We start from the raw sequence: 27,183 nt of genomic DNA on the forward strand, positions 1-27,183 counted from the left end.
GTTCCTTATTGTGATTAGCCGATATTATTCTTTTTTTTGTGTACAGCTCAATATTGTTGGGGAAAAGGCAATACTTGTTTGATGAGAGCGGGAGGCGGTACCTAGATGCTTTTGCTGTTAGAGTTTTGATTACTGTACTGATATTTTTTTTTTGAGCCTTTTAGCTGTTCTGCAGTGTATTAACTTGCGTTTGTGAACTGGAGTTGTTAGTGTTGGCTATTATATGATTTTCTTTAAAGCTGTGGGTAACGTGTAGTAGAGCTGCTGTTTATTGTTGTTTAGAACTGGCTATTGTGAAGTTCCCTTAAAGTGCGGTATAAACTGTGTAGTCTGAGATAGCTGCGTTTGAATTGTTGTTAGGCTCTATGTGAAGTTCCCTTAAGCTGCTGTATAAACTGGTGTAGTCTGAGATAGCTGGTGTGTTTGTTTTTATTGTGTGATTCTCTTTAGAAGCTGTTTATAGCTGTGTTTTGAGGTGGTTTGTGCGAAATTCTTGAAGCTGCAGTATATTAAGATTGTTGAGAAAAACTGATGTTGTTAATGAAAGAAGATATTGAGTATGAGCAGATGGTGAAAATAACACAAGAGAGTTTAGTTCAGGGAAGATATTGAGTATGACAAAGGTGAAAAAGAGAGCTTAGTTAAGAGGATATATTGAGTAGTTGATTCGTTTTAAATGTAATGATTGGTTTAGTTTTGTAACTTTACGAAGTTTTGTCTTAGTACAATGTACTTAATTGAAACGACTGAGTATTGAGTAATATGGAAGTGTAAATTAGCTACCCTACTCTGTTTTCACTAACGAAAGGAATTCAGTTTACCAGAACCTTCTTCGTCAGTTTTTACTCTTTCTTGTTTTCTTGATTTCTTTACTTTTTGTTCTTAATTCTTCATGCTGGAACAGTTACTGTCTTGTGGGCGTTGCCATCCTGTATCGTGAATGCTTTACAGAGCAAAACAATCTTCTCCAGCATGCAATGACTATTACTTACACCATGCTATAGCTGACTTTGCTGAGGCATTAGCATAAAAAATGCCTGGAAATCTAAATGTTTGTTCCAACTCTAGCCTTGATGCCATTCTTTCTGTTATATGTGTATATTTTTTGGATGAGATTTTCATTTATATAATTACACATTAACATGGCCACTTAATAACAACCTTATGATACAAAAACGTCTTTAATTACTTTGATGTTTAAATGCAGGTTGTTTATTTCGTCATTCTGGGACAGGAGCAAATGAACTACCAATGTTGCTGGCCAGACTTTACATGTGTATCTTGGCATGATTGCCCTAAGAAATGCTTATCATGGTGGAGCTTCAATACAATTGGACTGACTGCCCTAAAACACTGGAAGTACCCATACCACAGGTTTGTCCATGTTCTATATGTTTGGAGGATATGTAATTAACATGTTTTGTTTGATAAACTTTTAATATCTGGAATTGTTTGCAACGACAACATAGTGTGAAAACTCATCATCTCAGGAACATTAGGAATTAATAGCATTTCTTTCTTCTCTCATTCACTTTTCACAAGGGTAAGCTGGTTTAGTAAATAACAACAATGTTAACATGGGGTGTTTACAGCTTACTTACAAATATGGCCGTGGCATGCTTATTTCTTCAGTCTCGTCTTCTAACACACACCCATAACGTAGCAGTTTTCTAAAATTTTTAGTGAAGAGTAAATTGATTTGTATCATATATACTTAGTTTATTCTCTTTGTTTTGTTTATTTATGCAAAGAAAAAATGATAACATGTTTAAGAGTGAAATTCACCTGTATTCTTAATCTGATCTGCCACTTTGCCGGTGAAATCCATCATGTTGGTAAATCAGAGTCCATACCGTGGATTTTGGGTCAAATGCGGCCCTTTATGCCAAAGAACGTACAAGATCACATTGATTTTGGAAGTTCAGGACAGTTGCTGGTTTTATAGCTGAAACCATTCAGGCTTTGATTGATAGTTTTCGCTAAAGACTATAAACTTGGTGCTTTCAACAGCCTGAATTGGTCTCCAAAAATTGCGCTTCCCTTTTCTAAATTTTGACTGAATTTAGGGAGTTGGTGGAGCAGTGGAATTAGCCTGGATACTTAAAACATGTTATGACATTGTGTGCAAGGTGTGGTGGTCTGCATTGCGTGTGAAGTGCAAACTGGATTTGGTCGCACTGGAAGCCCACTAGTGGGCTTTCAGACACAAGGGGTCATTCCCGACATAGTTACCATGGCAAAGGTTTTGATGATACCTTTGAGTTCTTAATGTTGCCTTATCGTAAACATTAGTCTTTTTCATATATCACCATTTAGTTTTTTTTTTTTTTTTTTTGTTCTCATCTTATGGTTCATTCAAATAATTCATTTACTTATATATGATTTCCAGGAATTGCAATGGTTTGCCATTAGGAGCTTGTAGTGACCACCAGTGATAGCTAGTGTAATGGCTCAAAGATTCAGTTAAACACTTTTGGTGGAAACCCAGTATGTTCTGCTGGGGGGCTTGCGGTGCTCAGGGTTATTGTAAAGAGAAGCGTCAGCACATTGTGCTGACATTGGCTCTCACCTGATTGATGCTTGAGAGCTCTACAAGAGAGACATGATAGTATTACTCTTGAACTAAAACCTTCAGAGGGTTTTTTTTTTTTTTTTTTCCCTCTTTTTTTCTCAATTGACTGTGTTGACTTCACGTTAAATTGAACTGCAAATTTGGCGGATCTGGGCTATTTAACCATATTTTATACATGTAAATACTGTCCTAGCCAGTTTCTGAGTAGCTCATTACAGTCATACTAAGACTTTAATTAGTGTGTATGTGCCAGCATGCACACATGTTCTTTCTACACCTCCCCAATTATAGAAGTAACTCCTCGGAATTACATATGATTGGAAAACCCAAAATTGTGGATCTATTTTCATTCATAGAGTTTTCATGCAGCACTGAAAATAAATCATTCTGCTATAACGACATTTGGAGTTGTATCGGAAGAACCAATTGACTCATGTCATCATATGAAATGAAGGTGTGGATTGGGTACTATAAAAACTAATATATAATATGTCTTTTGCTTATACATCTGTTTGAGTACCTGAGATTAAATGTCTTATGCTTTGAATTGCAATTTTATCATGCACTTTTCTCCACATTGATGAAATCTGTTTCAGTCATTGGAGATGCGGAGGGAGAGGACTCAGGTGGGAGTAGAATTAGTAACTGATAGGGAGGGAAGACACCTGCAAAGGCTGAAACTGCAGTCTTCTTATGAGAAGAGCTCTTAATTCACATTTTCACTTGACTCGTTGCAATTGCAGAGCTGGGTGTTCTTCTTGGGAAAGGTGGACTGCATGGAATGTTTTCAGAATCAACCACCAATGTGTTTCACCAAAGATGATGCAGGTAACTTTCTGTAACTTCCTTTCATCAATAGATTTTACCATTAGCCGTTGAATCTGTTATTGTAATTTGTTTTGTCAAATGTTAATCACACTGTTCTGTTATGGAAATGCGATTTTCTTGTTGATGCTTGGACTATGCATTGTCAAAGTTATGAGAGTATTAGTCTTTAAGAGCTGGAAAAATCATGTACCTTCAAATCCTTGGGAGTATCATCTCTTCAGAAAGCTATTTTCAATAATACGCACGTACGCAGCATCAAAGATTTGCAATGTCTATATACATCTTTCACAGAATGATTGTATATTTTGAATCAATCTTGGTTGAAAGTCCAACTATTAGTTTTAGTAGTAAAAGATTATAGAAAGCTGGAAATATTTGATAGAGAAGTCCAACTATTTGGAACAAATCTGATAATGCAAGTAAAAGATTAGCAGCCTCAGAAGGCAGAAACATCAGGAATTTTAAGTTCACAATAACTAGTGTTTCAAAACAAAACAAACATTCACATAATGTCCTTACAACACTATTAAAGTGCAATCAGCATCCTTTCACAGTCCAAAAAGCGAAGCACCAGAATATCAAAACAGCATGTGTCCACTCACAGTAGTCCGCTAACATAATTCGATCCAGGGAAGAAAATCCAGAAAACATTGAGATGTTCACGCGCCAAGTTGCCAGCTAAATCGTGAGCATGTGCAACGAGATCAAGCCAGTCTGAAAAGACAACGAATAACATAAGAAAAAAAAAGCATATATATAACTTCAAATTCTTGAACAGATGGAGAACGGCAGAGCATAGGCATGAATTATGTTTTAAAAAAAATTCCTCCGTTTATGCGCAAAATGGAGTAAAAAGCCTTGATTTCCCTGTGAGATTTTCCCAACAAAGCAAGAAGAAACCTGCCGTGCTGAACTTGCCACAGCATCAGCCATCATTTTACAGCCGGAGGGACATGGGAAGTAAAGAGAATCATTCAAATTGTCCAATAACCTTGTAATAATCAGTCATCTGTTTGGAGTTACATCACCTTTCCTTAAGAAGATTCCAACCTCAAGTTTCAACACCGGTCTAGCCAGTCCTGCGCTTCCGATGCAGATGGGTGCAACCACTTTGCACCCGTATAATTTGAACGTAAAATACAGTGAATATTTACATCAATAAAAAATATAACATAGCCATATGTTATTTCTACATGTAAATATATAATGCAAGATCATTGTATAATCCTTTTTTTTTCTTTTGAAATAAAAAGATTAGTTGCTTCACGTAGAAACCAAATATTAGAAACCAAACCGTATAATTTCGTGATTTAATCCAACTTACTAATCCCTCTTATTGGTGGCTTGTATATTTCTGAATACGGGACCGCTATCTAAAATTTCATATGGTTTTTTTTCGTCCATTTCATCATGTTCCACGCAGCAATAGAGATGGCACCTCAAGCAGCCATTTATATATGGAAATCTCTGGTCTCTTTCCACTCTTCCATCTGTTCTCGTATAATTATCTTTGGCGTACAACAGTCTGACTCACAATTTTTCAACTTGGTTTTTTTCTCTGCAATTATTTTCCATGCTCACAAAAAAACTCCAGTAGCCCTTGCTCTTCGAGCTGAGAGTAAGCAATTCAAGGCCATGATATCATAATCATATCCTAAGAATACATGATCTGATTCAATAACCTTATGTCCATAATCATTAAACAAACAGCCAGAGGAACGATCGTCTCGCCAACAACCAGAAACAACGAACTGCAGAGGTTCAGCCTCTTCATGGTCTCGAAACGATGCAAACAGCGCACAAAGCGAAACCAATTAAGTCATCATTGAGCCAATCTGATGGAAGCTCTATATAACCATTCGACTTTTAAAGTTAAACCAATCTGAATGTCGCTTCCAGGGTAACATAAAGAAGCCTTGGCAGGCTGCATGCCTTGGCAGGCTATATGCCTTTGGCAGGTTAACCCTTGACAGCGATGTTGTGTTTTCCTGTGCCAACAAAATCATCAACTTCTAACTTTATTTATTTATAATATGAAAAAAGAGAGGAGAGAGTTAACTACTTCGACCTAAACCATAATCTGCTTTTCTCTCAATATTCAGCAGAGTATCATTCAAATCTAGTTTCAGACTGCAACAATGATGAGAGCTAATTTCCTCGTTGTGAGTCCCATACTTAGGCACTGAGTTGTAAACCTGATACCGCTTCCATTGATGGGCAACCCTTTGCTTCTATACGTAGTGACCTTCTGGAAGTTGCGGTAAGGATTTCAGCCTCTGGCAATTGCTTAAATCAAGCTCATACAACTTAGAGAGGTCTTTGATACTCTCTGGCAGACTCCAAATTGTTTCCGCCAAGATATAAAAATGTCAGTGAGCGTAATTCGCTGAGATTTTCGGGTAGCACTTCGATACAACAGTCTTCCAGATTTAGCTGCTCCAGCTTGTGCGGCCGGTAACTGTGACAGTAGAGAAACCGGTGTTCTGAAGCCACATCTCAGGAAAGATAATTTCTAAGGTTTTTCAAACATGTCAAAGTCAACGATGGTATATCGGTTATACCAATTCCCTCCACTTCAAGTTCCTCAGTGCTTTTAATTTTTCAGGCCGCTAGGCAATCTGTCAGTTTGAAGAACCCGAAAGATAAAGATATCGAAGAGATTTAATCTCACAAATACTCTCCGGAGACTCTCTAGTCTTAAACAATTTTTAAGACTCAATTTAACTAGTTTAGCAGTTCTCTAATGGCGGCAATTCTTCAATCCAGTTCCATCTAAATATATTCTTCTACAACACTAGGATGCATGGAACTGTTTTGATCTCTGAACAATTGGACAGAATACTATTCGAAGATCTTCTGATTCACGAATGCTCTCTGGGAGACTCTCCACTTTGACAATTTTCAAGACTCAATATTTTTAGCTGGAAAGATGCTTTATGACGACATTCTTTTATTGCAGTTCCATCTAAATATAGCTCTTCTACCGTAGGGGGATATATGGAACGTTTTCAGATTTGAACACTTGGAGAGATAAGTGTTCGAAGAGATTTACAACCAGGGTTGATGCAAGACTTTCAAATTCTTTACATTCTCGAGATTCAGAGGACAAGCTTTTGAGATCACGGATAGATGAGAATCCTCATACAAATTTGTACAACCTTGTAGAATCAAGCTTTTGAGATTTGGAATTAATGAGAGATTTGGCATTTGGAGTAGATGGTTGGAATGACTGAGTCAATAGCTTCAACTTTTAAGTTTCTGTAAAAAAAATAAAAAAAAAAATTGAAAAATAAAAAAAAAAGAACTATATAATATTTAGAATTAAAGCACAAAATGGTACTATAAAAGTTAAAAAATACCTTTTTACCAGCCAAAGTTGTTTAACTTTGCTATCAGTCATGTACAGTGCAACAAGGTTTCTGATCAAATCTCGTGCAATGATTCGGCAGAATAATTAAACCAACAAAGGTACCTTAGCTCAGAGAAATCAGATTGAAGCTCTTCAAAACCCTGTACCTTGTTCCGCGGTGAGCCATAGGCTTCCAAGACCATAGGTTATGCATCTTGTTGAAAGCTTTAGGCTGTAAACGTATCTCTTTTGCTTTAGACTATCCAAGCTTATGCTTCGAATGGCTCCTTTCGCCTATAAAATCAAGAACAGATGATGATAAATTAGTTTGAAATTTCTCAATTACATAATGTTCAAGTACTTAATTCTCATATTAAACATTATTTTTCAAATATGTAAATATAAGATACCTCATATTCCCACCTAATTACTTTACCAGTTAAGCTGATTCCCAATGATAATGGAAGAATATTCTGCAAGCTAATATTTATCATTTCTCATATATAATGTAGATAAAAAATTAGTGTTTTGGCTCTCACCTTATTTTTTTCAATACTGAGCGATTTCCTCATGATCCCACAACCTACTACGTTCGCCAGGATTATCAGCTGATTCTTCACGAACAATTTCTCTACCCATTTCTGAAGTAAATCATGCATTGTATGAGGTTGGATGAGGTTGTTATAATTTTGGTGAAGTTTCATGATGTTTGACGACGTAGTTCTGATGTTGGTTGAGGTTGTTACGATGTTGGATGAGGTAGTTATGAGAGACCTTTCAATGAGAACATCTATACAAATACGTGCGGTGAAGCCACGGGCATCCAACTTCTTCTATAAGCTCCTTTCACACCCTTAAAGAAACATGCAATATCTAAAATACTTGCTTTGTTTATTATCTAGCCATCATAACTTACTTCATTCAATACGTTATGGATATCCATACGAGGATTTCTTTTCAAATTCTAAATACTTCCAATCTTCTTTTGTCTCTCAAATAGAGAGGAACCTAAAACTTTAAGAGCAAGAGGAACACCTTTAGTATATGCTACTGCCCTTGATGATAGCTCAATTAATCTTCTGCTGGACTATTTCCTCCGAAGGCATATCTGTTAAAGAGCTGAAAAGCGTTATCATGAGGTAATCCTTTCATCTCAGTATGTGATCACTTCTTTTAGTACTCGTTCATCCCTTGCCGTTATGATATTCGACTTTCGAGTCCGAGCACCAAATTCTTCCATTAAACTTCCATTTGTCTAATTTTGTCACATCATCAAGCACAATTAGAACACGGCCAAGCCTTTTTCTTTCCAAGGTGAACCCACTATTGGAATGTTTATCCCCTAAAACTCTAGAACTAAGTCTTTGGCGCAAGTCATTTAGTCCCCCGCTTTTCTCCGATTCTTCTCTAATTTTCGAATGAGTAAGCAGCTTCAAACTGTTTAGAGATTTTTTCTGAATACAGCATCACAAGAGTCGTTTTACCTATACCCCAATGCCCCAAATTCCTAGTTGGCAAACACCGACCGTACATAATAATTTTTCATCTGCTGACTGTTGAATCTAGTCCAACTAGTTTTCTCTTGTCAATTACCGAGTACTCCTCACCAATAGCTTCAAATTTGTTGACAATATCCTGTACAAGTTGTGACTCGTACCTAATAAGTAAAATATATATAAAAAATAATAATAATAAAATTAGATAAATGAAAAAGAAACAAACATAATAAATTTTATTTCCTAAACCGGTCAAAGATTAGAATACAGTAGTTTCCATCCTAGGATATGAATTTTATGGAATAGAGTATTAACCTACTCTACTGCCTTAATAAATTAAGGCTAAAAACAGCTAAATGAGATTTTAGATTAAAAAAAGACCATGTACATCATATACATTTAGTAATCCCATCCAATAATTAAGCAAAAATACAGTAAACGAAATTGTAGATTATATGTAACTAAAACACATAATGACACACTTAATAAATTAAGGTTTAGATATAGCACAAATTCTTTAAATTTAATAATCATATTCTACTTTTATAGGTTTTCTCATTTCATCGTCTAGCCGGATTGTTATAATTGTATTGATAAAAATGGTATTAATATATTAAGTAAATAATTTTTATCACTATAAAATAAAATTAAAACATAGTAAATTTGAAGAGATAAAAAAAAAAAAAAAAAAAATGACCGAAAGTAAAATTACGACATAAAAGACATCATTAATAATAATTAACATTACCTGTTGTTATTGAAACAAAGCCAGATAGTTGCCTGTGTCCGTCAAGCACTCTTCCATCTCTGCAACATATCTGGATCATCAAACTCAAAACGATCTTCAAGCGGAGAAAATGCTTTCCCAAAATCCCAGTTGTGTTTCCTTACTTCTGATGGATCTACGTGATAAAAGACAGAATTACAATCTGACCATACTTTTTCTTGCATTCAATAATCTTTTCAAGTTCTTTGAGACACCATCTTGAAGAGCCGTACCCTTTAGAGAAAATGATAACCGAGATCTTTGACGTTCAATTGCACTCAAAAGAGCTGAAGAAATTTCTTCTCCTCTGTTAAGTTTATCATCAATGAAGTATAATGTTTTCCCGGTTGAAGGCTTCACACAGATGGCTTGTAAAGTTTGCCGGGTCTCCTCACCTCGGAAACTAAGAAAAACTTCGTACTTTAGTTTTAGGAGTAGTGGAAAAGAAGAAGGAAGAAGAAGAAGAAAAGAAGCATTAAGTTCCAGTGATGAGAGGCACTGCGCATTAACAAAACGTAGGAGACTAAACTAAAACATTACATAAGAGATTAAAGGAGTTTATATTCCACTATCTCTAGTCTTTGATTGATTGCTGTGCCTTTTTCTATTTTATTTTTTTCATCTTTTTTTTCCAGGAAGACGCATGCCCGCGCAAATTTTCTTAGGTTTTACTACTTATTTTATTTTAAAAGTGATTAATTAATCAAAACTTTCTCAAAGGTTCATGAACCAAAGCAGGGGCGAAGCTACATCAAGGCCCGCACATAAATTATTTTAATATTTATTATTACTAAAAATATAATTAGAATTATAAAATATTAATTTACCATACACAATTAGAAGTCATTTATAAACACATCCCTGTTGGAGTTGCCTAACTCCTCATTCAAATGTCTTTGTTAGTGAGAGGATTACCTACTCTATAACCCTGGCTTGAGCGTGCTCAGTCGATGTGGGATCTCCAACACTCCCATTCATGGTCAAGCCCATATGTTCACTTGCCTATGAATGAAGGTAGTTTACAGCCCACCGCTGGTCAATCACTCAGCTTAAATGGGGCTGACTCTGATACCACTTGTTGGAGTTGGACCTAACTCTTCCCCAAAAGGCTTTATTGATGGAAGAATTACCCTATTTTTAACTCATTGGTGATTGTGCTTAGTCGATTAGGAACCCCAACACAAAATATTTTTAAAGCCGATTATTCTAAAATTAGGGAAAACTGATTAAACTAAATCTTAATGGACTTTTGTTTCTTTTTCATTTTTAAATTTTTGTTTGTTGATTACATATCGCTTAAGAATAGTTAAAATTTAAGTGCTTTCACTTTTTTGTTCTCTCTTCGGTGCAGGTGATCAGACCACCCCTGTGACAATGACAATTATTATACTTTATTTTCACTTTCACTTGTTTTCTCGGAAGATGCCTTGCCTTATTCTTTATTATTTTCATCTCTTTCTCCGAAGATCGATGCCTGCTGCCTGCCTAATATTATGTCTTTGTAGATTAGGATGAGTTCTAACAGGTAAATTGCTTTTTAAATCATATTGGGTTCTTTTAAAAAAAAAAAAAAAAGGATTCTAATAGTAACAGTTTGCTTCTGTCAATTCCCCAAATCAAAAGATATGAACTCTGTCATTGCTGATGACCATATCATGGAAGATTGAGATCTGGTGGAGATAATCATAGAGTGATTGGAGTGATTGATTTTTCTCTTGAATGTCAAATATCCGTTAGCATAATTTGTGTGATTAGGCCTTCATGACATGATTGTATTCCTTCTTTATTGTTACAAATGTGTATAAATTGAAGATTGTACAAATACACAATATACAATTGAATGCAGAAAATATTTTTGTTCTCTCTTTCTCCTCTAGGCATACAGTTGTCTCATTTCTCTGCTACCGCTTGCCTATACTCAAACTTTGACAATTGCCACTGCAGCAAGAGAACTAGTACACAAGAACAATCTCAATGGCTTACTAATTTTGCTGATTTATGTTGGCATTCCGCTAGAGTAATTCTTTTTAGTCCTTGTGGTTTCAGTAGAATAACAGTAGTGGGGTACTTGTTTCTGAAGGCCTTAATTCTATTTCTATAGAGCTAAGGTACCTTTGTTGGCATGGATGCTCGTTGAAATCATTGTTGTCAAATTTCTTGCCGGAGAACCTTGTGGCACTTGATATGCCTTATAGCAATATTGAACAACTTTGGCCTGGTGCTAAGGTAATATGTTGATATTTATGCGATTATCTTTCTGTTGTATATTAATGTTACTAACTATCATTTCTTTCCTGTCATACAGCTTCATAAATTGAAATTTATTGACCTCAGTCATTCGAAGCTTCTAAAAGTTCATGATCTTTCATTGGCCCCAAATCTTCAAAGTTTAATTTTAGAAGGTTGTTCAAGTTTGTATGAGATTTCCTCTTCTATTCAAAGGCTTGATAAACTTGTTATCTTAAATCTAAGGCACTGCAAAAACCTTCATTGTTTTCCAACTAGCATTGAATTAGGATCTCTTGAAAAAATCAGCCTCTCTTATTGCTCAAATCTAAAGATGCTTCCGAAGATCTCGAGTAATGCAATAGAGTTACTTTTAGACGAAACTGCAATAGAGGATTTGCCGCTAAGGATAGAAGAGCCTTCCAAACTAGTTATATTGAATCTCAAAAATTGTTCAATGCTTAAGAGTCTTCCAAGCAATATTTGTAAGTTGAAATCTCTTGAACATCTGAATCTCTCAGGATGTTCAAAACTGGATGGATTTGTTGACAACTTACTATATTTAAAAGCTCTGAAGGAATTAAATCTGACCAATTGTTGTATCGAGGAGTTACCTAACAATATTGGTCAACTATCCTCACTAAGGAGCTTACTTCTAGGCAGAAACAATTTTGAGAGCATTCCAGCAAGCATCACAAACCTTTCCATGTTATCTTCTCTTGACTTAAGCGAATGCGCGAAGCTTCGATCATTACCAGAACTTCCATGTCAATTAGTAAGTATTGATGCACACAATTGCGTGTCACTGGAAGCATCACCAAGTTTGTCAATTCTATTCTCCAGAAATTCTCCCCAAAACCTAAGAGTGAACTTTATCAATTGTTTCAAACTGGTGGATCAAATTGCGTTCGGAAAAATTGTGGAAGATGCTCTAAAGAAATTTAAGATTCTTGAAAAACCAAAGGAGGTCTCTCTCTCTATTGCTTATTTCATATGATTTTAATTTCTTTCATTGTAACAAGAAGTTTAATGATGTCCCAAAACTGATGAGCTTTATTTTGTTTATTTATTTATTTTTTACAGTTTACTGCTCCAGGTAGGGCTTTTATCTTTTTCCCAGGAAACGAAATTCCAGAATGGTTCCACTTTCAAAGAACAGGATCAACTATAACTTTCAAGATGAGACGGTATTTGACCGCATTTAACTTCTTCTATGGTCTTGCTGTCTGCGCCGTTGTAGAGTTTCAAAACAATCATAATAATGAAGGACACGGTTTGTCAGTGGGCTTTGACTGCATTTTAGCAGGTGAATATGGTACCCAATCATTCCAATGCACTTTAGGTGGACCTGACTATGTTGACACAGATCACGTATTCCTTGGATATGATCACGTATTCCTTGGATATGATAGACGAATCACCAACTTTCCTCTTCGATACGGTGACTGTCCAATTTTTTGTTCATAATTTAAATATGGAAAGGGAATGTTGTTGCCGAGTGAAAAAATGTGGAGTGGGAAGTTTACGCGGTAACCAGGAAAAAGTAATTCAATAATTCCCAATATTTTACTAAGTATTTATAAATTTAAAAATATAAAATCAGATTTAACTAAAAAACTCTCCAAAAATAATAATAATAAAATTAGAAAAAGAAACGAAAAGAAATGGAGGCCATTTAGATAGTTGTAAAATATATTTGTATTTTTTTTTGTTTTTTGGTTTTTTGTTTCTATTTATTTCATTTTCAGGTTTAATTTTAAAAATGTTTTTAAATTTTTAAATAATATGAAAATATGTTATTGGATTTTTAATTATTTAATTATCTACTTTTAATTTTTTGAACGTATAAATAATGGAAAATATATAATATATTTGTTGATTTTTAAGTTTTTAACAAATTTATCTTCTAAATTGTTTTTGATTTCTTAAATTTTTTTTTTTTAATGGCGTTTTAAGCTGGTGCTTTATGGGAACTGTAGGAGTCTGTGCAGTTCGCTCTCGGCGGTTCCTAGTGATGATGATTCTTCTTCTTCCTTGCCGCCTCAGTTGCCGCCCTTTGATTATCAGCCTAAACCTTACTTGGGTCCTTCTGCTGAACAAGTTCTTGAGAAAAGAAAGCGCTTTTTGGATCCTATTTGGGTGAAGTATGTTGATGTACTATGATCTTGTTTTGGGCCTTTGTATGAATTGGAGTCATAAATTCTTAGTTAATGTTATAAGCATACTCGATATGAAGTTAAGAGAGTTGCATAATTGCTTAATTTCTACTTTGATTCTCACTTTTTATCAAAAAATCCAATTAGTTGTTTGTCGTTTTTGAGTTACTGCTGATATTGCTGAAGAGAAATGGATTATCTATGTGACAAGAGTGTGCTGAATTTTTATGAACTTGTTTAAATTTTTGCAATGTTTGGTTTGTAAAGCAAAGTTGTACCCAAATACTAAGCCTAGTTTATTGCATGATTGGTTATTCTTTATTTTTGCCGTTCCTTGTTGTGATTAGCCGGTATTATTTCTTTGTTTTGGTGTACAGCTCAATATTGTTGAAAGGAAAATGCAATACTTGTTTTACGAAAGCGGGAGGTAGTACTTCGATGCTTTTGCTGGAAGAGTTACTGTGTCTAGTGGGCATTGCCATCCTGATATCGTGAATGCGATTACAGAGCAAAACAATCTTCTCCAGCATGCAACGACTATATACTTACACCATACTATAGCTGACTTTGCTGAGGCATTAGCATCAAAAATGCCTGGAAACCTAATGGTTTGTTCTCGAGTCTAGCACTTGATGTCATTCTTTCTGTTATATTGTGATATTTTTTGGATGAGATTTTCATTTTATAACATTACACATTAAGATGGCAACTTAATAACAACATTATGATTACAATGTAAATGTCTATAATTTACTTTGAGATTTGAAATGCAGGTTGTGTATTTCGTCAATTCTGGGACAGAAGCAAATGAACTAGCAATGTTGATGGCTAGACTTTACAGTGGTAATCTTGGCATGGTTGCCCTAAGAAATGCTTATCATGGTGGAAGCTCCAATACAATTGGACTGACTGTCCTAAACATGTGGAAGTACCCCATACCACAGGTTTGTCGACATTCTATACGTTCGGAGGATATGTATTTAACATGGTTTTTTGTTTGGAATGACAACATAGTGTGAAGCTTATCATCTGAGCAACAATAGGGATTAATAACATTTCTTTCTTCTTTCATACACTTGTCACAAGTGTAAGCTGGTTTAGTAAGTATTCAACAATGTTAAGGGTAAGCTGGTTTAGCAACAATGTTAACATGGGGTGTGAATTACAGCTTACTTCACAAATATTGGCCTTGGCATGCTTATTTCTTCAGTTTTGTCTTCTGACAAATACCCATAACTGTAGCAAGTTTTCTGAATTTTTTAGTGACGACTAAATTTATTTGTATCATATATACTTATTTTATTCTCTTTATTTGTTTATTTGATGAAACGGGAAACTAAATAACATGTTTAAGAGTGAAATTCAACCTGTGTTCATAATCTGACGTGCCACTTTGCAGGGTGAAATCTATCCTGTTGTAAATCCAGATCCATACCACAGAATCTTTGGCCCGAATGTGGCCCTTTATGCCGAAGACGTACAAGATCACATTGATTTTGGAAGTTCAGGAAAAGTTTCTGGTTTTATAGCTGAAACCATTCAGGTTTTTATTGATAGTTGTCCCTAAAGATATATATAAATTTGGTGCTTTCAACAGCCCTGAATTGGTCTCTAAACATTGCACTTCCCTTTTTCAAAATTTTGACTGAATTTAGGGAGTTGGTGGATCAGTGGAATTGGCCTCTGGATACTTAAAACATGTTTATGACATTGTGCGCAAGGCTGGTGGTGTCTGCATTGCTGATGAAGTGCAAACTGGATTTGGTCGCACTGGAAGCCACTACTGGGGCATTCAGACACAAGGGGTCATCCCCGACATAGTTACCATGGCAAAGGTTTTGATGATAATCCCTTTAGTTCTTAATGTTGCCCTATACATAAAGAGTTATCCTTTTTCAATATTATCACCAATTTAGTTTTTTTTTTTTTTTTTCCCTTCTTATGGTTCTCATTCAGATAATTCATTTACATTACGATAATATGATTTTCCAGGGAATTGGCAATGGTTTGCCATTAGGAGCTGTAGTGACAACACCAGTGATAGCTAGTGTAATGGCTCAGAAGATTCAGTTCAACACTTTTGGTGGAAACCCAGTATGTTCTGCTGGGGGGCTTGCGGTACTCAGGGTTATTGATAAAGAGAAGCGTCAAGCACATTGTGCTGACATTGGCTCTCACCTGATTGGATGCTTGAGAGCTCTACAAGAGAGACATGATAGTAATTACTCTTGAACTAAAAACTTCTCAAGTGTTCTTTTTTTCCCTTTTTTTCTCAATTGATTGTGTTTGACTTTACATTAAATTGAACTGCAAATTCGGAGAGATCTGGGCTATTTAACCATAATTTCTATATCATGTAAAGAAATTCCTAGACACAGTTTTTGAGTAAGCTCATTACAGTCATACTAAGACTTTGAATTAGTGTATGCCAGAATTTTATGAACTAAGCTCCTTAGGAATATGTATATGAGTGGAAAACCCAATTGTGGTTCTATTTTCATTCTATAGGTTTGCATGCGGCACTGAAAACAAATCATTTGTCTTATAACGGCATTTGGAGATTTGGTAGAAGCACCGATTGACATCACATCATCATATTAAAATGATGGTGTGATATGACTACTGTAGAGACTGATAATAACATGTCCTGTGCTGCTGATACACAATGTCTACTTATTCTGAACATCCTCAGTCTTCACATAGATCTGACAAAGCTTTCTGTGGCTTTCTGATTCTTTGGCTGTATCTATTTTTGTTCAATTGAACAGCTATTTGAGTACCGGAGATTAAATGTCTTATGCTCTGGAATTGCAACTTTATTTTGCAGCTTTTCTCACATTGATGAAATCCTGTTTCAGTCATTGGAGATGTGAGAGGGAGAGGACTCATGGTGGGAGTAGAATTAGTATCTGACAGGAAGGAGAAGACGCCTGCGAAGGCTGAAACTGCAGTCTTGTTTGAGAAACTTAGAGGTACAATTAACTAACTCTCTTCTTCAGAGAAAAGCTCTTAATTCTCATTTTACATTGACTCGTTGCAATTGCGGAGCTCGGTGTTCTTGTTGGGAAAGGTGGACTACATGGAAATGTTTTCAGAATCAAACCACCAATGTGTTTCACCAAAGATGATGCAGGTAACTTTCTGTATCTTCCTTTCATCAAATAGATTTTACCCATAGCCGTTGAATCTCTTATTGTAAATTTGTTTTGTCATAATGTTTAATCACATTGTTCTGTTGTGTCAAATTATCATTACAACAAGGGATAAGCAAGTGCTTAAAAATTGTGCATTGTCTGATCATAATATATTTAGGATAGAGGGATTATCTGAAGATGATGTTCATCTGCTTTTTAATAGGTATGCTTTTCAACAAAATCATTCTTTAAGAGATTATGATGAGTTATCACATGATGTAATAAGGTATGCTAAAGGCGTTCCATTAGTTCTTAAAGTGGTGTTAGGTTCTGTTTTATATGACAAGACCAAACATTTTTGGAAAAGTACACTAGAGAAATTACAGATAATTCCGAATGAGAATATTCAGAAGGTGCTAAAAATAAGTTACGATGAACTTGAAGATTTGGAGAAGGTGCATACTTCTAGATATTGCCTGTTTTCTAAAATGGGAGGATAGAGAGTTTGCAAGCATTCTTAGATACTTGTGGCTTCTATGCAGAACTTGGAATAACTATTCTCATTGACAAATGTCTAGTAACCATATCATGTGATAACAAAATAATAACTCATAATTTGCTTCAAGAAATGGGTTGGGAAATTGTGCGGCAAGAATCCACGAAACATCCTGGTAGATGTAGTCGTCTATGGTATCCTGAAGATATATATAGAGTATTGGAAGGAAAAACAGTAAGTGTCAAAGAAAATATGTAATTTTCCAATTTTTTTGTGAAGCTTAGTTACAAAATGTGACATCTAAGGTAATTTACTAAATAAAGAAAACCACAAATCTTAGACCTTTTTTTTTTTTTTTTTTTTTTTTTTTAATTTTTTCATTTTTAAACTACATCCCTCCCTTTGATTTCTATTTCATACATGTGAGATTTAAGAAAACATCAGCTATGAAAATTTTGTTTCAACTTTTCCTTCTGCATTTGCTTACGCAATAGAAGGTTTGGGTGAGCTTGGAAGAGTGTTTTATATTTAAGTATTATAAAAAGAGTACAAAATAATTTTAAATCTTTGACTGGTACCTAGTAATTTAAGCTTTGAGTGTTTATAATTAGCTAATTGTCATATTTTCTTGATTGTCAGTGGACTGAAGCGATAGAAGGCATATGTTTGGATATGTCCCAATTAGAAAGACAAATCATGCACTTCCAACCTCGTGCATTGGAAGTGATGCATAATTTGAGATTATTTAAACTACATAACTCAAACTATGAAAAGAATAACAGTAGTGGGGTACTTGTTTCTGAAGGCCTTAATTCTATTTCTATAGAGCTAAGGTACCTTTGTTGGCATGGATGCTCGTTGAAATCATTGTTGTCAAATTTCTTGCCGGAGAACCTTGTGGCACTTGATATGCCTTATAGCAGTATTGAACAACTTTGGCCTGGTGCTAAGGTAATATGTTGATATTTATGCGATTATCTTTCTGTTGTATATTAATGTTACTAACTATNTTAAGAAGATTCCAACCTCCAAGTTTGACTAAAGTCTAGCCCAATCCAGGCGCTTCCGATGCACACGGTGTGCAACCACTTTGTACCCGGTATACGTTAAACTGTAAAATACAGTGAATATTTACATCTATAAAAAAGATAATAACACAGCCATATGTTATTTCTACATTTATTTATTTTTTTTCTTTTGAAATAATAAGGTTAGTTATGCTTCACCTATAAATCAAATATTAGAAACCAAACCGAAATAATTTCGTGAATTTAATCCAACTCACTAATCCTTTCTTATCGGTGGCTTGTATATTTCTGAATGTGGGGACCACCTATCTAAAATTTCGTACGGGTTTTTTTCGTACATTTCATCATGTTTCACGCAGCAACGGAGAGAGCACCTCAAGCAACCATTTTTAGCTGGAAATCTCAGGTGTCTGTCCACTCTTGCATCTGTTCTCATATAATTATCTTTGGCGTACAACAGTCTGACTCCACAATTTTTCAACTTGGTTTTTTTTCTGCAATTATTACTTCCATGCTCAACAAAGAACTCCATGTAGCCCTTGCTATTCGAGCTGAGAGTAAGCAATTCCAAGGCCATGATATCATAATCATATCCTAAGAATACATGATCTGATTCAATAACCTTATGTCCATAATCATTAAACAAACAGCCAGAGGAAACGATTGTCTCGCCAACAACCAGAAAACAACGAACTTGCGAAGCTCCAGCCTCTCTATAGTCTCGAAATGATGCAACAGCGCACAAAGCGAAACCAATTAAGTCATCATTGAGCCAACCTGATGGAAGCTCTATATAACCATTCTGACTTGCAAAGGTAAACCAATCTGGAATTTCGCTTCCAGGGTAACATAAAGAAGCCTTTGGTGGGCTATATGCCTTTGGCAGGTTAACACTTGACAGCGATGTTTTGTTTTCCTGTGCCAAGAAAATCATCACCTTCTAACCTTCTTAATTTTAGATATTCTATAATTCTATAACATTTTATCTATAAAAGTAAATAAATTTTTATATTATATAATATGAAAAAGAGAGAGTGAGAGATAGACTTACTTCAGACCTAAACCACAGATCAGCATTTCTCTCAATATTCGGCAGAGTATCTGTCAAATCCAGATTCAGATTGCAACAATTGATGAAGCTAATTTCCTCTTCGTGAGTCCCCATACTTAGGCATTGATTTGGTAAACCTGATACCGCTTCCAGTGATGTGCAACCCTTTACTTCTATACGTCGTAACTTATCTGGAAATTGCGGTAAGGATTTCAGCCTCTGGCAATTGCTTAAATCAAGCTCACACAAATTAGACAGGTCTTTGATACCCTCTGGCAGACTCTCAAAATTGTTTCAGCCAAGATACAAAAATCTCAGTGAGCGTAATTCGCTAAAATTTTCGGGTAACACTTCAATACAACAGTCTTCCAGATTTAGCTGCTCCAGTTTGTGGCAGGCCGGTAACTGTAACAGTAGGGAAACCGGTGGCTTCTGAAGCCCACATCTCTGGAAAGATAATATCTTAAGGTTGTTCAAACATGTTAAAGTCAATGACGATATATCTCTTATACCAATTCCCTCCACTTCAAGTTCCTCCAGTGCTTCTAAATTTTTCAGGCCGTTAGGCAAGCTGTCAAGTTTTGAAGAACCCGAAAGATAAAGACATTGAAGAGATTTAACCTCACAAATGCTCTCTGGGAGACTCTCTAGTCTTAAACAATTTTTAAGACTCAATGTTACTAGCATAGACAGATGCTCTAATGGCGGCAATTCTTTGATTGCAGTTCCATCCAAATATAATTCTTCTACACTACTAGGGATGCATGGAACTGTTTTGATCTTTGAACAATTGGAGAGAATAACTATTCGAAGATTTTCTGACTCACCAATGTTCTCTGGGAGACTCTCTAGCTTTGAGCAATTTTCAAGACTCAATATTTTTAAGCTGGAAAGATGCTTTAATGACGACAATTCTTTTATTGCAGTTCCATCTAAAAATAACTCTTCTACTGTATCGGGGATATATGGAACTGTTTTGAGATTTGAACACTTGGAGAGAATAAGTTTTCGAAGAGATCTCCAACCAGGGTTGATTGGAAGACTTTGAAAGCTTTTACATTCTCTTAGATTCAAGAGGACAAGCTTATTGAGATCACGGATAGATGAGAAATCCACATACAATTTTGTACAACCTTGTAGAATCAGGCTCTCAAGATTTGGACAAAATGAGAGATTTGGCATTTTGAGTAGATTCTGGGAGTGACTGAGGTCAATATGTGTCAAATTGTTAAGATTCTGTAACAAAAGAACAAATTGAATAAATTAAAAAATAGAAATAACATTTAAATATTTACAATTTAAAGCAAAAAATGGTAATATACAAATTAACAAATACCTTGTCACAAGTCCAAAGTCGCTTAACTTCGCTATATGTCATGTAGAGTGCAACAAGGTTCTCTGGATCAAAATTTGGTGGCAATGATTTGGCAGGATAATTAAACCAACTAAGGTACCTTAGCTCAGAGAAATTAGATTTAAGGTCTTCAAAACCATATACCCTGACACCACGCGTGAAGCCGTAGGCTTCCAAGAACCTTAGGTTATGCATCTCATTGAAAGCTTCAGGTTCTAAATGTATCTTTCCTGCTTTAGACATATCCAAGCTTATGCTTCGAACAGTTCCTGTCACCTAAAAATCAAGAGCAGATTGATGATAAATTAGTTTGAAATTTCTTAATTATATAATCTGTCAAGTAATTCCTTTATCCAGAGTTTCAATTAAAAAAAAAAAAAAAAAACTGTCAAGTACTTAATTCTCATATTAAACATCATTTTTTTAACTTTCTTTTCAAAATATGTAAATATAAGAGATCTCAGATTCCCACCGAATTACTTTACCAGTTAAGCTAATTCCCAAGGATAATGGAAGGAATATTCTGCAAGCTAATATTTTATTGTTTCTTATATATAAAGTAGAAATAAAAAAATTAGTGTTTTTGGCTCTCACCGTATTGTTTTTCAATACTGAGCAGATATCCTCAGGATCCCACAACCTACTATGTTTCTCAGGATTATTAGCTGATTCTTCGCGAACGATTTGTCTACCCATTTTTTGAAGTAGATCATGCATTGTTATACTTATGACGTTGGGTGGTGAGGTTGTCATGATGTTGGATGAGGTAGTTATGAGACTCATTTCAATGAGAACATTTATATTATGATGTGAGGTGTTGCCACGGGGATCCAAGAGTACTTGTATAAGATCTCTTTCACACCCTTTCAAGAAACATGCAATATCCAAAAATACTTGCTGTTGTTCATAATTTAGCCTATCATAACTTACTTTTAATACTTTATGGATATCCATATGATAAGCTCTTTCCAAATTTTCTAGAGCACTTTCCCAATCTTCTTTTGTCCTTTTAAATAGATAGGAACCTAACACTTTAAGAGCAAGAGGAACACCTTTAGCATATGCTACTACCCTTGATGATAGCTCAGAATAATCTTCTGCTGGACTGTTTCCTCCAAAGGCATATTGGTTAAAGAGTTGAAAAGCTTCATTACCAGATAATCCTTCCATCTCAATTATGTGTTTGGGATCCACTTCAAATTCATTTAGAACATGTTTATTCCTTGTCGTTATGATTATCCGACTATCTGAGTCGACGTAGTCAAAATTTTCCATTAAATATTCTATTTGTTCTAATTTTGTCACATCATCAAACACAAGAATAATAGGGCCAAGCTTTTTCTTTTTCAAGGTGAATCCATTATTGAAATGTTTATCCCCTAAAATCGCAGAACTAAATCTTTGGCGCAAGCAATATAATCCCCCGCCTCTTTCTGATTCTTCTCTAATATTTGGAATAAAGTAAGAAGCTTCAAACTGTTTAGAGATTTTTTTGAATATAGCGTCAGCAAGAGTTGTCTTACCTATACCCCCAATGCCCCAAATTCCTAGCTTGCAAACACCAGCTGTACATAATAAGTTTTCAAATTTCTCAATCTTTGAATCCAATCCAACTAGGTTCTTGTTGTCAAATTCTGAGAACTCATCATTCAATTTGTTCAAAATATCTTTAATGATATCCTTTACAAGTGATGATTCGTGCCTAAAAGGTAAAAAGTAAATAAATAAAATAATACTAAAATTAGATGAATGAAAAAGAAACAAAGATAACATAACTTTAATTCCTAAAACTAAACTCCAACGAAGACTTTACTTATTAAAAAGTGATCAAAGAACGGCTTGTTTTCCATCCTAGGATATGAAAAAATTATGGAATAGAGTATTAAACTACTCTATTGCCCTAAATTTCAATATATAAGGTTGGCATAATAATGAACTGTCATGACAAGAACTAGAATATTTTCTTATTAAAAAATAAAATTGAAAGTTCAATGGCACCAAATTTCGATTCAAACATAATTGATAATCACTTACAAAACTTATGATACTCAATGACATCTGTCAACTAATAAAGATCAATGCTCAACTACTACAAAAGAAATGAAAATGCAGTTTATGGAAAAAGGAATTAATCAGTAATTAGCTATCAAATGATATCATATAAAAAACTAAAGGTTAAGAATTTGAATATTTTTTTAATTTGTTTGCCTATAGGGTTTATCTATAAATTAATCGTTTTCAAAGTTGGATTTTCAATGATTGTTTTATATTCAAAAGTGATTGTTTTTTATGTTCTTGCTTAAGGTGTTTTATGTTCTTGTCAATAGATTGGGTCTTTTGAATGGCTTGATGTAGCATTTGTAGGATGTTAATTTTCTTTTTGTCTTGGTGTCATGGACGACGACGTCTTGTTCGGTGACATTCATACACTTTAAAAATTGTCAAGAAAAGCCACTTCAAGGAAACCAATTTTTCTAATAGTGATAGCCTCATCAAAAGAGGAAGTTATAGCTGGAATATAGTTACAAAATTATAATCTAAATTATTAAGGTTAAAAATGTACCCCGTAACAGCTAAAAGATTAGAAAACCTTAATGCCAAAGAAGTTATCAATCGCAGTGTAACATGTTTTCAAGTTATTTTAATTTCAAATCATTGGATTTCAACATGTATCGTATTTTAAAAAGATGCATACATTTAATAATCCAATCCTATAATCAAGCATATATACATTTCATCTTAACCTTAGGAGTTTTTTTATTTTATTATATTTTCCCTATTAATTAGAGTTTGTTTTTGAAGAATTAGGATTCTTATGATTTCTTATCATATGTTAGACTGATTTCTTAGTTTTCATTTTTTTTTCTTTTGTCAAAGGAATGTAATTGTTAAGAGGAAACATTTTTTCTATTAGAATTAGTTTTCCAAGTTAATAACTTTTTTGCCACCCATATAATGGTTTAATGACACTTTCTCACCCACAAACTTTTAAAATACCACTTATACTATCCAAATTTATATACCAACAACAAACAGAGAGCAAACTCAATCAAGGCTATTGGGACTTTTAAAGAGCGGAGGTCGATGAGTCTTTTGGTGGTAGACGGTTGGATTTTGATGGTTGAAATTGATCGGAATTTGACTTGGAATGAGCGGTTGCAAAAACCTTAATCACTCGATTGCTAGCGATTGGCAGGTCGGGGGGAGTCAGGTTTGAGGGGTTTTGGTGAGTGATGATCAGAAAAAAAAATTGTGGTGGTATGGGGTCCCAACGATGCCAAAATCAGAAACATAATATAAATTTGGATAATAAAATGGTATTTTAAAAGTCTATGGGTGAGAAAGAAGTCATTATTTGGGTGGAAAAAAAATCATTTACTCTGAGTTTTCCTAATGTTATTGAGGCCAAACGACTTGCGCATACCCAAGGTTTTCCGAAACGACAAGTTGGTACCCAAAAGATTTTGAAACAACAAATAAGTACCTTCTGTCATATGCGGTTAGTGATTTCTGTTTGTTTATAGTAAAAATACTAAAATGCCCTTAAAGGTTGAATTTTTAAGTTTTTTATAAATTTCTAAAAAACCCCCTAGGTTTGCTAATTTAACTAAACACCCCTATATATAAAAAGTTTGTCAAATGACAAAAACACCCCCACACTTGCAGTGCCAGATTCCGGCCGCCACTGCTGGAATCTGGTCGGAAATTGCGTTACGACACAGACCCCATCGGATCTGTGTCGTAACGCATCGATCTGGCTTTTTCCGGCCAGATCTGGCTTTTTCCGGCCAGATCTGGCCATCGAAGCCGCAGATGGAGTTTTGCCGCCACGACAGCCAGATCTAGCCGTAGATCTGGCCTTTTCCGGCCAGATCAGTACGGATCTGGCCGAAAAGGCTAGATCTAGCTGTCGAGGCCGCAAAACTCCATCTGCTACCTCGAAGGCCATATCTGACATTTCCCGGCCAGATCGACACGTTACGACACAGATCCAACGGATCTGTCATAGCGCAATTTTTCGGCCAGATTCCGACGGTGGTGGCCGGAATCTGGCACTGCAGGTGTGGGGGTGTTTTTGTCATTTAACAAACTTTTTATATATGGGGGTGTTTAGTTAAATTAGCAAACCTGGGGGGTTTTTAAGAAATTTTTAAATTTACAAAAATCTAAAATATCAAATGTTTTAAGGGTATCTTAGTCTTTTCACTATGAATAAACAGAAATCACTAACAACACATGACGAAAGGTACTTGTTTGTCGTTTCAAAACCTTTTGAGTACCAACTTGTCGTTTCGACAAACCTTGGGTATGCGTAGTTTGGCCATGTTATTGGTAATGACGGAGCCAATTAAGGCCCAAGGTGGACCCGTGCCATCCCTTCAATTAAAAAAAATAAAAATTGCTAGTTTTTGGGCCCTCAATACTTTATACAATTCAAATTACCGCCTCAAATAATTAAATACAATAACATGCTAAATTAAAATTTACGAAATTCAGGAGTTAAGCCTAAAAAGAAGCTAAATGAGATTTTAGATTGTAACCAAGACACATCATATACAAATTTAATAATCCAATCCAATAATTAAGCAAAAAATAAAACTAAACGAAATTGTAGATTATAAATAAATAAAACACATATGATGCAAGCTTAATAAATTAAGGTTTTGATACAGGACAAATTCTTTATAATCTAATAAATTATACTCTGAATGATTTCCTTTATTTTCTTTATCATCTTCGGGAAGTTATAATTGCATTGATTAAAATATATATATATAATAAGGTTTCAATATTTATCATTATAAAAGAAAATTAAAAACATAGTTAATTTGAAAATATAAAATAAAATAAAAAATAAAAACAAACAGCTGAAAGTAAAATTACTACATAAAAGACATTATTGATAATAAATTAACGATTACCTAGTGTTATCCGAAACAAAGCCAGACAGGTTGCCTATGTACGTCAAAGCACTCTTCCATCTCTGCAACATCTCTGGATCATCAACCTTAAAACGCTCTTCAAGCTGAGAAAATGCTTTCCCAAAATCCCCAGTTTGTTTCCTTACATCTGACGGATCTACGTGATAAAAGACCGGAATTACCGTCTGACCGTACTTTTCCTTGCATTCAATAATCTTTTCAAGTTCCATGAGACACCATCTCGAAGAACCGTACCCTTTAGATAAAATGACAACCGAGATCTTTGACTGTTCAATTGCACTCAAAAGAGCTGGAGAAATTTTTTCTCCTCTGTCAAGTTTATCATCGATGAAAGTAATCATTTTTTCCCGGCATAAGGCGTCATTCAGATGGCTTACAAAGTTTTTCCGGGTCTCCTCACCTCGGAAACTAAGAAAAACTTCGTGCTTTATTTTAGGAGTAGTGGAAGAAGAAGAAGAAGAAGCCATTAAGTTCCAGTGATCAGAGGCACTGCAGATTAACAAAACGTAGAGGGCTAAACTAAAACATCACATAAGAGAGTAAAGGAGTTTATATTCCACTATCTCTAAGTCTTTGATTGATTGCTGTGCCTTTTTCTGTTTTATTTTTTCGTCTTTTTTCCCTGAAGTTGCCTGCCTTTTTCTATTTTATTATTTCATCTCTTTTCCAGGAAGACGTATGCCCTGCACAAAATTCTAAGGGTTCGGTGAGAGTAACTTAATTTTATTTTATAATATTGAGTAATTAATCAAAACCTTCTCAAAAGGTTCATGAAACAAAGCAGGGGCGGTGCCACCTCGGGATATGGCACTTAAATTATTTTAATGTTTATTAAATAATTATAAAAATATTTTGAAAAATGAAATATTCTTTTTAGTTTATATATATATACCACAACAATTTTAAAATCTAATTTACCAATAACAAAAGTCATATATATTAAAATCATACCAATTATAAAAATAAAGTTTTGTTTGCTGATTACATAATCGCTTAAGAAATCATACCAATTATTTAATAAACACATTCCAAATTATTTTCAAAACTGATTATTTCCAAAATTAAAGAAAAACTAATTAAATTTAAAGCTAAAACAATCCCAAACTAACTCTTAATAAAGTTTTGTTTGCTGTACCTAAAATTTGAAGTGCTTTCACTTTTTGTTCTGTCTTTCGATGCAGGTGATCAAGACCACCGTGTGGCAATTGACAATTGTTATACTTTAAATTTACTTTCATCTTTTTTCTCGGTAGATGCATTGCCTTATTCTTTATTATTTTCATCTCTTTCTCAGAAGATCGATGCATGCATGCCCTAATATTGTAAAAACTCAATGAATGAATGAATGGTACGTACAGTGAAATAATCTGTATTTGTAAATTAAGATGAGTTTTAATAGGTAAATTGGTTTTTAATTCATATTGGGTTCTTATAAAAAAAAAAAAAAATGACTTTATTATTCCATCAATTTTTACTAAAACAGAATAATTTTTCCTCCTTTTTATTATTCCTTAAAAAAATAATAATAATAAATAAAGAATTGTAATCACTTTGTTTCTGTTTAGAGGGGTAAATTCAAAATAAAATATGAAAAAATATGAAAAAAAAAATAGCTGGGTTCAAATATAGAAATATTAATATAAATACAATCTATTTAAAATAAAAAAAAATAAAACCAAATATAAAAAGGAAATTTCTTGAGTGGCGTCACCGGCTCCCACTCCTATATAAGTTGGTCCGTCAATGACTTTGACTAGATATATTTTCACTGGGCAATTACCCTA

The 27,183-nt window shown here is 34.5% G+C and overlaps 4 protein-coding genes across 4 annotated transcripts; all 4 read right to left on the minus strand.

The window, feature by feature from the left end:
• Positions 1 to 7,933: 7,933 nt before the first annotated feature.
• On the minus strand, positions 7,934 to 10,001 carry LOC116131792. The gene is made up of 5 exons (XM_031417467.1): positions 9,939 to 10,001; positions 9,172 to 9,539; positions 9,010 to 9,063; positions 8,343 to 8,406; positions 7,934 to 8,203 (listed from the first exon to the last, which is right to left on the minus strand). Exons 1-5 carry the CDS (start codon positions 9,999 to 10,001, stop codon positions 7,934 to 7,936), a joined length of 819 nt encoding a protein of 272 aa, XP_031273327.1.
• Positions 10,002 to 18,048: 8,047 nt separating this feature from the next.
• LOC116131801 (disease resistance protein RPP2B-like) lies at positions 18,049 to 18,993 on the minus strand. Its single transcript, XM_031417473.1, has 2 exons — positions 18,309 to 18,993; positions 18,049 to 18,134 (listed from the first exon to the last, which is right to left on the minus strand). The coding sequence occupies exons 1-2, from the start codon at positions 18,983 to 18,985 to the stop codon at positions 18,062 to 18,064; spliced, it is 750 nt and encodes a 249-aa protein (XP_031273333.1). The 5' UTR covers positions 18,986 to 18,993; the 3' UTR covers positions 18,049 to 18,061.
• A 275-nt stretch (positions 18,994 to 19,268) lies between these two features.
• Positions 19,269 to 21,511, minus strand: LOC116131800 (disease resistance-like protein DSC1). Its single transcript, XM_031417472.1, has 3 exons — positions 21,051 to 21,511; positions 20,439 to 20,732; positions 19,269 to 20,338 (listed from the first exon to the last, which is right to left on the minus strand). Exons 1-3 carry the CDS (start codon positions 21,408 to 21,410, stop codon positions 19,397 to 19,399), a joined length of 1,596 nt encoding a protein of 531 aa, XP_031273332.1. The 5' UTR covers positions 21,411 to 21,511; the 3' UTR covers positions 19,269 to 19,396.
• Positions 21,512 to 25,329: 3,818 nt separating this feature from the next.
• LOC116131804 (disease resistance protein TAO1-like) lies at positions 25,330 to 25,900 on the minus strand. The gene has a single exon (XM_031417477.1). The coding sequence runs from the start codon at positions 25,864 to 25,866 to the stop codon at positions 25,375 to 25,377; it is 492 nt and encodes a 163-aa protein (XP_031273337.1). The 5' UTR covers positions 25,867 to 25,900; the 3' UTR covers positions 25,330 to 25,374.
• Positions 25,901 to 27,183: the final 1,283 nt, after the last annotated feature.

The sequence above is a fragment of the Pistacia vera genome, unplaced genomic scaffold (assembly GCF_008641045.1).
Source record: "Pistacia vera cultivar Batoury unplaced genomic scaffold, PisVer_v2 Contig243, whole genome shotgun sequence".
NCBI lineage: Eukaryota > Viridiplantae > Streptophyta > Magnoliopsida > Sapindales > Anacardiaceae > Pistacia > Pistacia vera.

Bases quoted from the DNA above. Each gene is read 5' to 3' on its own strand.
- LOC116131804 (XM_031417477.1), bottom strand. From the start codon at position 25,866: ATGGCTTCTTCTTCTTCTTCTTCCACTACTCCTAAAATAAAGCACGAA.
- LOC116131800 (XM_031417472.1), bottom strand. From the start codon at position 21,410: ATGGATATCCATAAAGTATTAAAAGTAAGTTATGATAGGCTAAATTAT. The intron at 20,733-21,050 runs GTGAGAGCCAAA...CTTGATTTTTAG, and splicing joins CAGTATTGAAAAACAATACG to GTGACAGGAACTGTTCGAAG. The intron at 20,339-20,438 runs GTATTTGTTAAT...CTTTTGTTACAG, and splicing joins GACTTTGGACTTGTGACAAG to AATCTTAACAATTTGACACA.
- LOC116131801 (XM_031417473.1), bottom strand. From the start codon at position 18,985: ATGATTTTCTTGGCACAGGAAAACAAAACATCGCTGTCAAGTGTTAAC. The intron at 18,135-18,308 runs GTGAGTTGGATT...TGTATTTTACAG, and splicing joins CCACCGATAAGAAAGGATTA to TTTAACGTATACCGGGTACA.
- LOC116131792 (XM_031417467.1), bottom strand. From the start codon at position 10,001: ATGGGCTTGACCATGAATGGGAGTGTTGGAGATCCCACATCGACTGAG. The intron at 9,064-9,171 runs GTAATTCTGTCT...TTGATGATCCAG, and splicing joins AGAAAAAGTATGGTCAGATT to ATATGTTGCAGAGATGGAAG. The intron at 8,204-8,342 runs GTAATTGACAAG...TGCTGTATTCAG, and splicing joins CTATTGGTGAGGAGTACTCG to AAAAAATCTCTAAACAGTTT.